Source organism: Aedes aegypti, chromosome 2 (assembly GCF_002204515.2).
Source record: "Aedes aegypti strain LVP_AGWG chromosome 2, AaegL5.0 Primary Assembly, whole genome shotgun sequence".
NCBI lineage: Eukaryota > Metazoa > Arthropoda > Insecta > Diptera > Culicidae > Aedes > Aedes aegypti.
Window position 1 is genome coordinate 53,197,740 of NC_035108.1, and position 13,968 is coordinate 53,211,707.

Below are 13,968 nucleotides of genomic sequence, written 5' to 3' on the forward strand. Positions count from 1 at the left end.
TTCGTTATTCGTTATTCGCTATACGTTATTCGTTATTCTCTATTCCCATTGCTCCGACTCTTATTCCCGTTCTTATTCCGATTCTTATACCGATTCTTAATCCGATTCCTATTACTACCCCTATTCATATTCCTACTTATTGATTAGGGATTTTTTGGTAACCCTATCTCTTCTCTTTGTGTGAACCCGAACCTCAACGTACTTTTTTTTTCATTCTACCACAAGCCCATCTCTCCATTTTCCAGCTTTTCTCTCAGTTGTCTAACCGTCATCCTGGTTGCCCCCCGCACTTGGCATCCCCAAATGACAGCGTTGCTCAGCCATTATGCAAAAGAGGAAAAAAGAACCTGTTTCAAAAAGGGGACACACAACAAAAGGATTAGTTAAGGGACCGTGGAGATTGTTGCGGTGAGCCTCCGAACCGGTGATCTTTTTCTTGTGCAAATTTTGCTCGATGCAATCAATTTCGAAATGAGTGGGTTTTGGGGAGGAGGGGAGGTCATGAAGTGGGACAATGACGGTGCAAAGTACCGACCAGCATGGATTCTGGGTTCAATGGAGCTTTGGGTTCTGTGTTCTAATGGCGAACTTGTTGAAGTGGGTGGTAATGATGAAAATTTTGATAGCGTTGCAAAGTGTTCAATTTTCGTGGCAAAGAGAATAGTGGGATTGGGACGGGTTAATAAGAATTTGATTATAAGAGTACTGATCGAAATATTTTCTCTTTTCATTTCATTGCAGAAAGCCTTAGAGATTACTTTAGCAAATTCGGAGAAATCACAGAAGTCATGGTGATGAAGGACCCTACGACGAGGAGGTCGAGGTAAGTGCTCACCTGGACAATAACGTGCTTGAATGACAGTATAGAAATCTTCACTGATATGCCCTTAGTTAGTTGTCTGTTTAATATTATGTTTTCGTTTTGTTTCTGTTTGCCAATTATACCTAAGCCGAACTCATCAATAATTCTACACAAGTGAGCATTTTTAAAAATTCAAACATGTAACAATACATAATATAATGATCTGAATTCATTATCTTCGAAACTTGTTTTTCTCAACACTTTCAAATTTTCCGAAAATACCCTTTTAGTTAAAAAACATGTTTGAAACTAAAGTTTTCGAAGCAATATGTTTAATATCCGTTTAGAAGTTCTAAGCGTTTGTTAGTATGCATAATTCAAAGAATTAATTCAAAACATATTTTTAAAGATCAAAAGATGTTTCTTTAGAATTAAAACTAATCTTTTGAAAATTATATAAAACGAGCTCAGCAGGGTGTTTCCCGATCATATTTATCATATTTATATTGACTGTTGAGTTGCTCCTCACAGTAAGAAGAAATTAAAAAAATTTCAGAAAGAACCTTATCCGTACAGTTTGCTTAATAACTATTCTATTCTACCTCAACTTCACACCAAGGATTACCTAGAAACTATCTTGCAGTAATTATTGTTAAGTTTACAAAGCGAACATCAGCCAACCAGACACTTCTTATTTACTGAAGAATTAGAAAGTTTCCCATCCGCAAGACAGAGGAAATTGGAAAAGCGTTGTGCACCGCTTGGACTGCACTGACTGATGCTAGGAAGTTTTCCCCTGGGAACAGAAAACCTTCCAACTGAGACAGCTGTGTCTAAGCTGTGTCACCACTCCCCCCTCCCCCCATCATCCGATGGAACCACTCCCTCAAGGAAGTTAACGCGCGCCACTAAGCCAATTGAGTGGAATTAATTGAGTGTTGGTAATGCGATAAATTTTAACAAGTTTATTGGAGACAGAGTCCACTGCCGCAGCGGAAGTCTGACTCTCCATCTCTCGCGCGGCGGAACTTTTCAACCCATCAACCCATCGCGTAGTGGCCAACCACACTCACACAGCATCGTTACTCCGAGACAGAGTACCTACCCTCACTGGGAAAGTTTTTCTTTTCAATCATCGACTTCTCTCCCGGTGGATGAGGAGGGCTCTGACTGGTTCATGGGCGTCGTCAGAGGGGGTATGGAACAAATTTCCCTACGAGAATTAAGGTATTAAACTTATCAAATGTTGTCTTCAGCACTTTAGAAAAATAATTATGAAATACTGCCAGAAGATTCACTAGTTATAATAAAAAAACATCAAAGATGTTTTAGGAGAAAGTTGCAAATATTTTCCCAGGAATGGCTCCTTGGATTGATCTAGATATTTTTCCTGAGATTCTTTGAAGACTTTCTCCGATAAACACTCCAGCCACTGCTCGATAATACCTGGAAAGATTCTTTCTGAACTTCATTCAAAGATTCCTCTAAGAGCTTCTCTCGAGACTAGGGGAAATGTTTCAATAGTGGAGGTACTAATCACGGTTCAACTTAATTTAACATCTCAAAATTCAAGTAGCGCAATTATTGTACATCACATTGTTGTAATGGGAAGTAATGATCATTCACTTGATGAGAAAACTGATTTCATCACAGTTACCATCGGCATGCCAGTGCACAGTGGGACGGATTGAGGTTTTAGGAGGAAAGATGGAACTCACGCCTTCAATTGTGATTTTACGTAAAAATAATGTTCTACAAAGTTGTTTCTAATATAAAAACAATTTTTTTGGTCGGAACGAAAATTAGGGCGGCCCTATGTTAAAAAAGATAACCATCAAAACTCTTTTAATTTACGGAATATTGATATAGTTTGTTCTACAAAGTTGAAGATCGAAAAATTTCAAGCTGATTTGATAAAAAAAGTTTTTTCCTAGCTCAAAAATTGACCGTTTTAGAGCATTTTTCGCTATTAATGTAGGGTGGCCCATCAAAAATTGTTTTTTTTTTGTGTTTAATTTTTATTATTTAAAGTTTCTTAGTAAAATTGTCTTCCCATTCCTTTCAAGACTAATTGAAACGCAAACATAAAGGATATAGCTAATGCAAACAAATAGATACAAGAGTCTTTTTGTAATGAAAATTTAATTTACTTCCTTGGACATAAAGTTTCATCGATACTAATACATACGATATACGAATGTTAAACGAAAAATTTGGCAAAGAAAGCTCTCAGTTAATAACTGTGGAAGTGCTCCTAACAACAATAACCTGAGAAGTATGATCTGTTCCAGTGACGAAAAGTTGAAGACTTTTTGATAACCAAAAAAAATATGTTTATATGTTTGTGTAGTTGGGAAAACAAAATTAATTGTGTTGACATGACGATAGTGTTTGTCAGCTTAAATATGTGAATAATCGTATTATACTTCGGCGGATCTGTTTGCTAATGATATGACTGGTTCATATATTAATAACCGTTACTAACTGATTTTTGAAGGAACTCCCAAATTTACTATAATGTTCGATTTTTGGACATGGCTATCTCTAAATTATAGCCTTAATTAATCAAAACATCTAAACATTACACTGCGGAACACGTTTTTGTCTCAAGCATGAAAATACCGCTATTGTCTTAATTAAGGATTGCTGAGTCCATTGCCGTTTTCAAAAATATCGCAGCACGTCTAGTTTTTGAGATATTGCCTGTTGAAAATGCAAAATTTTACTATATCAGCCAACTTGCATGCAAGTTTGCCAGCTTGTATGGCAATTTATTTGCTTAATTTACCACTGAATTCAAACTTCATGCATTAAACATCATTTATCATAGGAGTTCGTAATATTTTCGGTGCTTAAAAGTGATTTTTTGATGGTTTAGAAAAGTATTGTACTTTGTCATATAAGAGAAACGAAGAATTTTGTATGGAGACAGCAACCATGTTGGCAAAATCGATTTAATCAAAATATAAACGTACAATTTCCACCAAATTATATCTAAAATGAAAGTTCAAGTCCTATTATGCATGTTTGGTGGATAGGATTACAAAAAATTTTGATGAATCATACTTTAAATTGTATGTAAACATCAATAAAACCAGTGTTTTATACAACTTTGGCGACTTTATAAGAATATGAAATAAGTTAGTTTTTTATTTCGATTTAAAGCCGAAAGATAAAAATTGTCATACAAAAAAAAAAGTCTTTGTTAGGCCCAACTACATTTACATGTAAAAAAACGTTTGTTTTTCATGAAAAATGCTTATAACTATTCACCGACAAAATTGTATAGGCCTTAAAATATGCGTCTCAATCTAAAGATGAAGGAATGACAACTTTGATGAGATATTTAAAAAAAAAAAAATATAACACAAAAACCTATTTTTGAAGGGCCACCCTACATCAATAGCGAAAAATGCTCTAAAACGGTCAATTTTTGAGCTAGGAAAAAACTTTTTTCATCAAATCAGCTTGAAATTTTACGATCTTCAACTTTTTAGAACAAACTATATCAATATTCCGTAAATTAAAAAAGTTTTGATGGTTATCTTTTTTAACATAGGGCCACCCTAATTTTCGTTCCGACCAAAACAAATGTTTTTATATTAGAAACAACTTTGTAGAACATTATTTTTACGTAAAATCACAATTGAAGGCGTGAGTTCCATCTTTCCTCCTAAAACCTCAATCCGTCCCACTGTGCAGTGATAAATAATACCTCCACTATTGGTACACCGCTCCTTTAGTTGAGGTAATTTTTTAATTTGTGTTCCTATAGTTGCGTTATCTGTTGTTTTCTCCATTATAGGAACACTTTACCGCAACTATTGGTAATAATGAAAAAAGTTTAAGCAGTTTTAGTGGTATTTAATCAATTTTAAAGCAATGATGTTTTCAGCTATTTCGTGTATTAATAAGCCAATACATCGATTGGCAGTGTCGGATCTTCAATTAAATCAGTGTTAACGGCTATAGGAACACCCACAACTAATGGATCACTTACCCTACTAAAAATATTTTTTTTGTGTCTTCATTTTTAGTTGTATTTACCACGGAACACGCACATGTTTCTAAGAGCGCGATAAATCGAGTTGACTCTAAAATTTGGCATTTTTTCTTTTAAGAATTACATGTTTTACAAGCTGTCCGGATTTCGATTCGTAAGTGTCCGGATTTACAAACAAGCTTTAATGCAGGTGTCAGGATTTAAGAACAAGACAAGCTTAATTAATTTAATTATTTTTATGGTAAAATCTTCAATTTTATAAGAAAACTCATCATTTTCACTTAGTTCTAACATATACGTGTTCGTTACATTAAAAGGGTTTCATTTATTTTGGATGCAACCTATTTAAAACGTATTATAAACATTTGTGTCGACATAAGTGTCCGGTTATTGATGCAGCAGATGCAGATTAATTTCTTAGGTGTTCGGTACCTCTAAAAACTATCACCAACGGAGCCCGTATATTCCACCTACGGGTGCGACACTACAATCCTGTCCCCCTAAAAAAAATCAATAATTCATTATTTAATTAAACCAAAATACAAAGAATTTTTGATGAATTATTTCAGGAATTCTAACAAAGCATAATAGAAAATCCATAGTACAGGTCGGACTCGATTATCCTGAGTGTCGATTTTTTTTCACTCCGGATAATTGAATTTTCCGGATAATCGAATCACTAAGAAAAATATTGAAATCTTTGATAAAGGAACTAAAATATTATATTTTTTCGTTATTTTATTTATATGATGCGGTGGTGTAGCCAGAATTTTTTTTCTAGGAACAGTAGGGGCCTTTACAAGAAGAACAAATTTTTGACCAGCATACACAAAAAAACACTTTTTCAAACCCCTTCTTCTTAAACACGTTCTTAACTGCAAAATCATTCATATTTATGGCAATACCAAATTTTCTCAGATTTATGCATAAAAATTGAAAAACAAGAACATCAAAAACCAAATTCCGGATAATCGAGTCTAAAATTCCGGATAATCGAATCCCGGATAATCGAGTCCCCGGATAATCGTGTCCGACCTGTATTCCTATAATATAGCAGTTCAGGAGGTGTCGTCCATTAACCACATGGTCATTTTCAAATTTTTCAGAAGGCCTCTCACTAGGGTGGGGCTTGTTTCCAAAAATCTTCCGTAGTCAGGATTTACAAAGTGGAAAATGATCATCGGTCCCAAAATAACATCCTGTGAAAAAATGAGAATTTTTGGTGAAGGTTTAGAGGTGGCGCAAAGGGCGTATGTGCAGTTTTCCCATTTTAGTGAACTCTGAAAAATTTTGGTATGCTTTTCAGCTTGTTTTGGTTATTTTAGGACCCTTATGGGCAAAAAATCACCTCAAAATTGCGATATCTCCACTCCTTTAGATGATATTTGACGAAATATATTTTATGCATGCGGTTTTTGGCCCTTGAATAAGTAGGTTACGCTGACTGATTACTATGAACCCGAATAAGCACATTAATAGCTGGGGAGGATTCCTATGCTTGTAGAATGAAACAAAGAGCGAAGAAGAATGAGAGAAAGAACAAAGAACACAGAAGAATGTAAGGTGGGGGTGTAACTGATGATATTATATTAGAATCAACTACGGAACCGTGAAAATATCTCGGTTGGATGTATGAGATGTGATTGCATGCAAGTTTAACACTAATTTAGTATTTTAAAAAGTCCGTTTGATATAACTCCAGCAATTGCTTTTAAGATCTGAACGAAATAACAGAGGGGGCCAAAATCCATACAGGCTCAAAATCCGTACACTTCATACAAATAGAAGGAGTTTTTTTTATGAAGTGGAAGGGTTTAGATTTATTTCTTAGGTGTTCGGATTTTGATCCCGCACAATATATCCTTATTAGGTAAATCCATAAACGATTTCTGCTTTCTAGCAATAACACTTCCTTTTAGATTTTCCACACAGGAATATCTGAATTAGGATGCCATTTCAGCAATTAATTACGTTTGGGCCTCCAATACTTCACTTTTGCCACAACACCTTCAACACAACTTCGGACAAACGAAAATGCAGTTGAAGTTCAATACATCGTTCTATTTGAAATCGATGTATATAAACAACAGCAGGAAATCGATGTATATAAACAGAAGGAAAAAATCGGTAGTCAAAATTCAAATTAGTGCACGAACTTCTATAAGATGCAAGAGATAAAGCATTTCAGGTTGGAAACCTCTCGAATAAAACAAAAAATAAATCTTCACAGTTCTGAAACATATTTTTTTAAGGAATTGCGACAGAGCTACATGAAGGAATTTTTACAGGATGTCCAAAGTATATATTGATAATTATATAAATTGATTATATAAATTGATAACTTGATAGATACTACGTGAGGCTGAATTTCCAGGATGTATATTTTTCAACGGTCCCTTTCAAACGATTATTGAACTAAAGCAGTAACGTGGACATGCATTTATTTATATCTACCAAGAGAATAATGATGAAACTTTGCATGGAGTTGAGGACATTTTAGCCGCTACTGCAATTTGTCCATAAAGAGTAATCTAAAATCGTATGCATGGGTCGAAAACTAGAGATTGTTCAAAAATTGGAGCTCTTCCCCTACTTGAAGAAATATTGTTCGAAATATTTCTGAACTAGATAATATTAAATAGAAGTCAATATAATCATCGTTTTCTACTGGATCTTTTCGCCATTGCGTAAAACTGAGATTTTTCAATATTCCTCAGTTACACTCAAGATATCACTAGTTTCACCGTCCCACCTGTTTAACCCACCCCACCTTACATTCTTCTGTGTTCTTTGTTCTTTCTCTCATTCTTCTTTGCTCTTTATTCCATTCTACTAGCATAGGAATTCTCCTCAGCTGTTCATATGCTTATTCGGGTTCATAGTAATCAGTCAGCGTAACCTATTCAAGGGCCAAAAATCGCATGGATAAAATATATTTCGTCAAATATCATCTAAAGGAGTGGAGATATCGCAATTTTGAGGTGATTTTTTGCCCTTAAGGGTCCTAAAATCACCAAAACAAGCTGAAAAGCATACCAAAATTTTTCAGAGTTCACTAAAATGGGAAAACTGCACATACGCCCTTTGCGCCACCTCTAAACCTTCACCATAAATTCTCATTTTTTCACAGGATGTTATTTTGGGACCGATGATCATTTTCCACTTTGTAAATCCTGACTACGGAAGATTTTTGGAAATAAGCCCCACCCTAGCCTCTCACCTCTTGTAGTTTTTAGTCCATACCAAAAAAATCAATTCGCATGGGCCTTCTCACTTTAATGACCCCTTGACTTAAAGACAGCTCCTCGAAGAATTTCTCTACATATTCTGTTACAAATTTCATCGTGCATTCTTTCATAAACTCATTCAGAGATTACTTTCTGGTTTCCAATCTAGTTATTATAGTCTTTCGGGTTTATTTCACTAAATGTCTTATGTTATTCCCTATTGAAACCATCTAAGTTTCACTTCAGTTATTTGTTTCAAATCTGGGCTCCGTTACGTTTTCTCAGACAGCAGTTTTAGAGATTATTTGAAAAAAATCCTTCGAAAAATCCTTTGTTTGTGTGGCGGGTACGATGAGTATGATGATATTTTCCATTACCAAAAGATTCTGGACCGACCAGGCATCGAACCCAGACACCTTCAGTATGGCTTTGCTTTGTAACTGCGGACTCTAACCACTCGGCTAACGAAGGTCCCTGGTTAGAATGATATGACAAGTAAATTATGCGAAGGTTTTTGTTTGAAAATAGATGAACAATCCTTTTTAATAGAACTACGGGAATCCCGGGAAACAGAAAATCATTTCCCGGGAAACGGGAATCCCGGGAAATCTCATTTCCCGGGAAATGTTCCCAGGATTGCAAACTCTATTGGATATGTGATTCGTTAAGGAACTTTTGGATGAATTTACAGAAAATTTGTAGGCAATTTTATGTTGAAACCTCTGGATAAGGAATTTTAAAGGTTATGCTCTCAGAAATTCCAAGATGTGCTCCTAATAAAATATGTTTATCATTTTGTTTTTATAGATAACCCTAACAACCAAGCGTTTTAATGTGGGGACATTTGTGATTTATCAAAAAGAAGCCATTTGAACCATTAGGCATAAGCGATAATTTGATAATTTTTAGCGAAAAAAAAACAAAATCTGTACTATTGTATTGCACAAGTAGTTATTGTATTTTCACTCGATTTTGTATCGAGTAAGTACTCTAATAATTATTATTCTCTAAGAAAAATATAGTAATTAGCATTAATTACCCGAAAAATTCCAATAAATCATTGAAACTAAGCACTTGAATTTTGAAAAACGATAATGTGAAATTAAAAATAGGCACTAATTTTTCAAAAAGTTGCCAATCAATAATGCAAAAATTGATTGTTATTCAAAAGACTTATAGTGCTATTTTCAATATTTCTTTGAAAAGTTTCTTATATTTAGGTACTCATATTTTGTTTTGTTTTGGTAAAAAATTATTATTTTATACATAATTTAAAGCTTGTTTCGAATTATTTTACTGGCTGTTTTGGATAAACTAGTGATGATCACCATTTTCCTCAGGGTCATGATAATATTTTTCCTTATAAGCAATCTTCAATGAAATTTTAATATGATCCCTCACAAAAATTCTGTGACCTGAAAGAAAATCCTGGAAGTTTGGAGATCGTATCGAATCCGATTTCGTAGGGAACTTTAAATGAATACTCAAATAATGTCTCAGAAACATTTCTAAAAGAAGTTTTGTACAAATCCTTGGATGCAATTTATTGAGAATATCCAGAGAAATTACAGAGGAAAGGTAACAATGGATATGTTTTCTACTTAATTCATGGATTTGTTTTGGCACGGCCTAACTCTGATAAAATATTTTAGCATACGTAGTCCATTTATCCTACTAAAAAAATTGCTGTTGTATTGACCTTTGGAGGCTGTTGGCCCAATACCGACATGGACTCCGAAGGACCAGATGACAAAACATCCACCAAATTTTCCACCGGAATCGCTCGGATGGCTAACTGCTTCCACCGACTCCTCTTTGTTAATCAAACGTCACATCGCATTGTCTGCCTCCTAGAAATCTAGCTCTGAAAAGATCTGGATCGAAATAACTTTTTGTAAAGCGGCAGACAGAACAATCGGCGACCATGAAGGCAATGGAGCTAGCAGATACAGTTTCCGAGGATGGATGGACGACGATGAATTCGCAGGAACAGCAGCATCCAAAACTGGAACGGCACAATCTTCCACATCACAATCACAGCAAAGTACAGCTCCGGACGAAATTGATCACATTCGGTTCAAACGGTAGAAATTCGCTGCTGCCGACGAGTTTCGGATGATCGGCTAGTAATAATGAGGCAAATCACTTTACTTATACTTTACTTTTATTCCGTACAGCACAGTCGTACTATAAGAATCGATCAATGATTACAAATGTTCCCCCCGTTTTATACCCTCTCTCTTCGATGCGATTGCATCATCTTTCTTTTGATTGGTTAGACGCTTTTGCGCAGTTAGGTAGAGAGAGAAAAAACACATACACACAAACAAAATTCACTGGAACTTTATGCGCTTCTCTGCTTCTTCAATACCGTTCGTGCACAGGGATTGAATTCTGAGAAAATTGACAGAATCTCTCACGTATCGCTCTCTGTAACTATCATAAAATGCAGCTCATTATGAGAGACTGTTGATCGTGTACTGCTACAACTTTGATCAGATCGGGGGGACAGCAGCGCATGATAAAAACCCCTCTAAACAAGCTCCAAATCTGGGGGACACTATTGCTATCGGGAGTTCGAGGATTGTTTATCGTGCCAGTAAAGTAAATACCCCCAACGGTAAACAAGCGAGAGAAATGGATCTTATCATTGCTCTCTCTTTGGGACTCTCGTTCGCTGCTCCTATTTATCAGACTTGTCACAACTTTTTGATTCATTGCCGATCATGGTCCGCAACAGATGGGATGTTTTTCGTCGCTTGCTTTGATCGTGCTTTGATGATGCATTCTGCAATGCCTGTTCTTGTATAACCAAAGATGTTAGTACACGTCCCATACGAGTGGATGTTAAAATGGCAAAATAATGTGGCAAATGCGCTGATGAATGAATTAATGCTTTTATTAATCGGTTTTATTTATATTGGATATATTTGAAATATTTGATTCCGTGAATTTGTCTTACGTGGAGAGAAAAGTTAGCGATTTTTTAGAATTTAATCATTTTTTCAAGTGCTTTCTAGCAGTCTTCAAAAAATCTCACTCCAAGAGCTGCTGAGATTTAAAAACTGCGGGTCAAGATCGATTGCGCGCGCTTATTACGTTTCTATCCGAGCACGCATTGAATCATGCGTTTTATATGAGATGATTGAATCCCAGTATTCAATCCTTGATTGATGAGAGTTATTGAAGTATATCAAGTTATCCATGATAATGCGTCACACATTCGTGGGAAATTGTCTTTGACAGGACACACGAGTCGCGCTTGAGCCTTTGGGTATACTTGGTAATCATTCTTGAAGAATTTTTTTTATAGTTTTGATGCTCATATTTTTTGTTTGTTCCAGCGATAGCTATGAAACTGTTAGATGGCTTTTGTTCGTGTTTGGTGAAGTAATTCGATCAGATATAACTTCTACAGCGTCTATGGAGCTAATATGACTCGGAATTGGATTGCAGTTTACAATGTCGTAATGATTTGTTACATGAAAAATATACCTAATGTAAAAACAGGAAGCTTAATGCTCAATGTGATTGTTACAAATAAAAGAAAATTATATGTGGCACAACTTCTACTTTCTTTTCTGCGCTTTGTGCCCATTGGCTATTTTTTATTGTTATGCTGAAAATGCAGTTTTCGGTTTTGTTACAGAAACTAAAGCATAATGGGGCTATAGTCATAAAACTGTACTTATACCATTTTCACACAACAAATCATACTACGGGAAACTCTACGGCAGCAGAGTTTCTGAGGGTGGCATTGGATTCAGCAACCCCAAATTTAATGAAGCACAAATCTTGTTGTTTGAGATACGCAATCATGGTAATTTTGTGCCTCTGTGTTGTCAGTGACCTGCCTTAAAATTGATAAAAAAAAAACTAGAACACAACTGGCGTGCGCAATATGGATGCCCTATTGAATCTGAGATAGCTAAGATGGACAACTTTGTATGATGAAAACGCAAGTCAACATGTTACTTCTTGAAAATACATACAATTCAATTCGAATACATACAATTTAATTTATACATTTTGACCATCACTTGCGATCTTACATGAATTTTCCAGTAGAATTAGCTATTCGGCTCAGGATAATGTTTTTGAATAGTAGAGGTTTTATTTCTAAATAAACAATATTTTATTCTATATACCTACGACAAAACGTGCACTTGCACTTTAGCTGAAGGTAAATGACAATTCCTATCATAAGGATTCATCCTGGGATTGAATCCCAGAACAAATCCTGCTCACTGTGATTGGCAAAAAATCAGGATTTGAAACGATCCTGCTTATTGAGATGATTTCAAAGCATGCTTGTTTAAATCTCAGAGTATAAAGATGATCTTAGAAGACTGCTTTCTAGCAAAGCCGAATGCAATTTAAAACAAAAATTCTTGTGAAACATCTTCGATATAAGTACTTGAACTCTCCACATCGAAGGATTTCGATAAAAACATTTATTATTAGTTAAGTTCCAACAAAACTCAAAAGTAGGGTCGGTGCTGGCTAGATAAGAATAGATTTTCTAATGTCAAAAATTTTAATCTAAAAATTTTTTTTTTCAAACAAAATTTTTACAAACATCATTTGAAATACCGTAATCCGGGGTAACATTGATCTTTTTTTTGATTTTTTTTTAAATATTTCGTTTGAAAATGCAAATGTTGCAAATTTTATATTTTTAAAACAAGTACTGCCACCCATAGCTCGTGGCTATATACTGTATTTTGTTTTGAAAAAAAAAAAAAAATAAGTATCGTAAAAAATGTTTTAAGCGATTTTTTGATTAGGCTGATATGGGGTAACATTGATCACCTATGTAATTAACATTCGGTAATATTGAAAATGTCGTTACTTACTTAAATCATGGCCCCTGAAGCCGAATATGAAGGCCAAATGCTTACAAGTCATTTACTTTTTGAGTTATTTTAAGATTAAAAACACCTCGAGCCACGGAATACGCCTAAAGGTAGGCAATTTCCTTAGGGAATTTTACATTATTAACAGTAATTCGATAATGTTTCTTAATTGAGCATACTTTTGAAAGTTTTGACAACGGAATCGTTTTCGGCGATGCCATTTTTAGTAGGAACCGCATTTTCCTTGCTCATATCGTTTGCAGAACTTATGTGAGACATGAATCTTCGATAGTGTTATCCTTAATCATTAAAATCATTGTTTCGAAAAGTTGCCAACTTTACGCATAAGGTAAACGCAATTTTCGAAAATATCTTCACTTTCATTAGCTTATGAATATGAGAAAGAGAAGCACCATTAATGATTTGGAAATGTTCCATCAATAAATGATAATGCGAACTTTTTACGAGATGAATCATTCCGATCAATTTTACCCCGCTGATCAATGATACCCCGGATTACGGTACCCCAAAGAAAAATACAAAAATAAAAAAAAAATTCACACTCTATAATGGAAAGCACGTCAACGGTACCAATTGTAAGGTTGTTTCCTTTAGTCGGTGCAGTGGCTAACCATTTACGAATACTTTATTAAATCACTTCGTTTGCAAAGGGTGACGTCTATTCGCGACTTGGGCGTTATCATCGACGAAAGGCTTATGTTCAACGAACACATAGGGGTTATCTCGGCCAAAGCCTTATCCACTCTTGGATTTATTCGTTAGTATGCTGCAGATTTCTGCTGGCAGCTATCCAGGATATACGCTGGCCGAGAACCGGAGAACGTGAATTCCGAGCGGTGGACCCCATCGCCAACACTTCATTCAAGTACCACATCTACTACAGAGGTGGCGACAGAGCAGAACGTGGAGTTGGCTTCATAGTGATTGGGAAGCAGATGAAACGAATTATTCGGTGGAAACCGGTAAGCGACCGAATCTGTGTGTTGAGAATGAAGGGCAAGTTCTTCAACTACAGCCTAATCAGCATATATGCGCTAACGAACGATAAGCCCGATGACA

General features: G+C 35.4%; 1 protein-coding gene across 5 annotated transcripts in view; it reads left to right on the forward strand.

Annotated features, from left to right (window-relative positions):
- Positions 1-744: 744 nt before the first annotated feature.
- The window catches only part of LOC5566288 (RNA-binding protein Musashi homolog Rbp6), a 1,418,593-nt gene continuing 1,405,369 nt past the window's right edge, over positions 745-13,968 (forward strand). For all 5 annotated transcript variants that reach the window (XM_021840840.1, XM_021840841.1, XM_021840842.1 and 2 more), the window contains exon 1: positions 745-823. In XM_021840840.1, the coding sequence (XP_021696532.1) occupies positions 789-823 (35 nt within the window). In that variant the 5' untranslated portion in view covers positions 745-788. The remainder of the gene's footprint in view (positions 824-13,968) is intronic.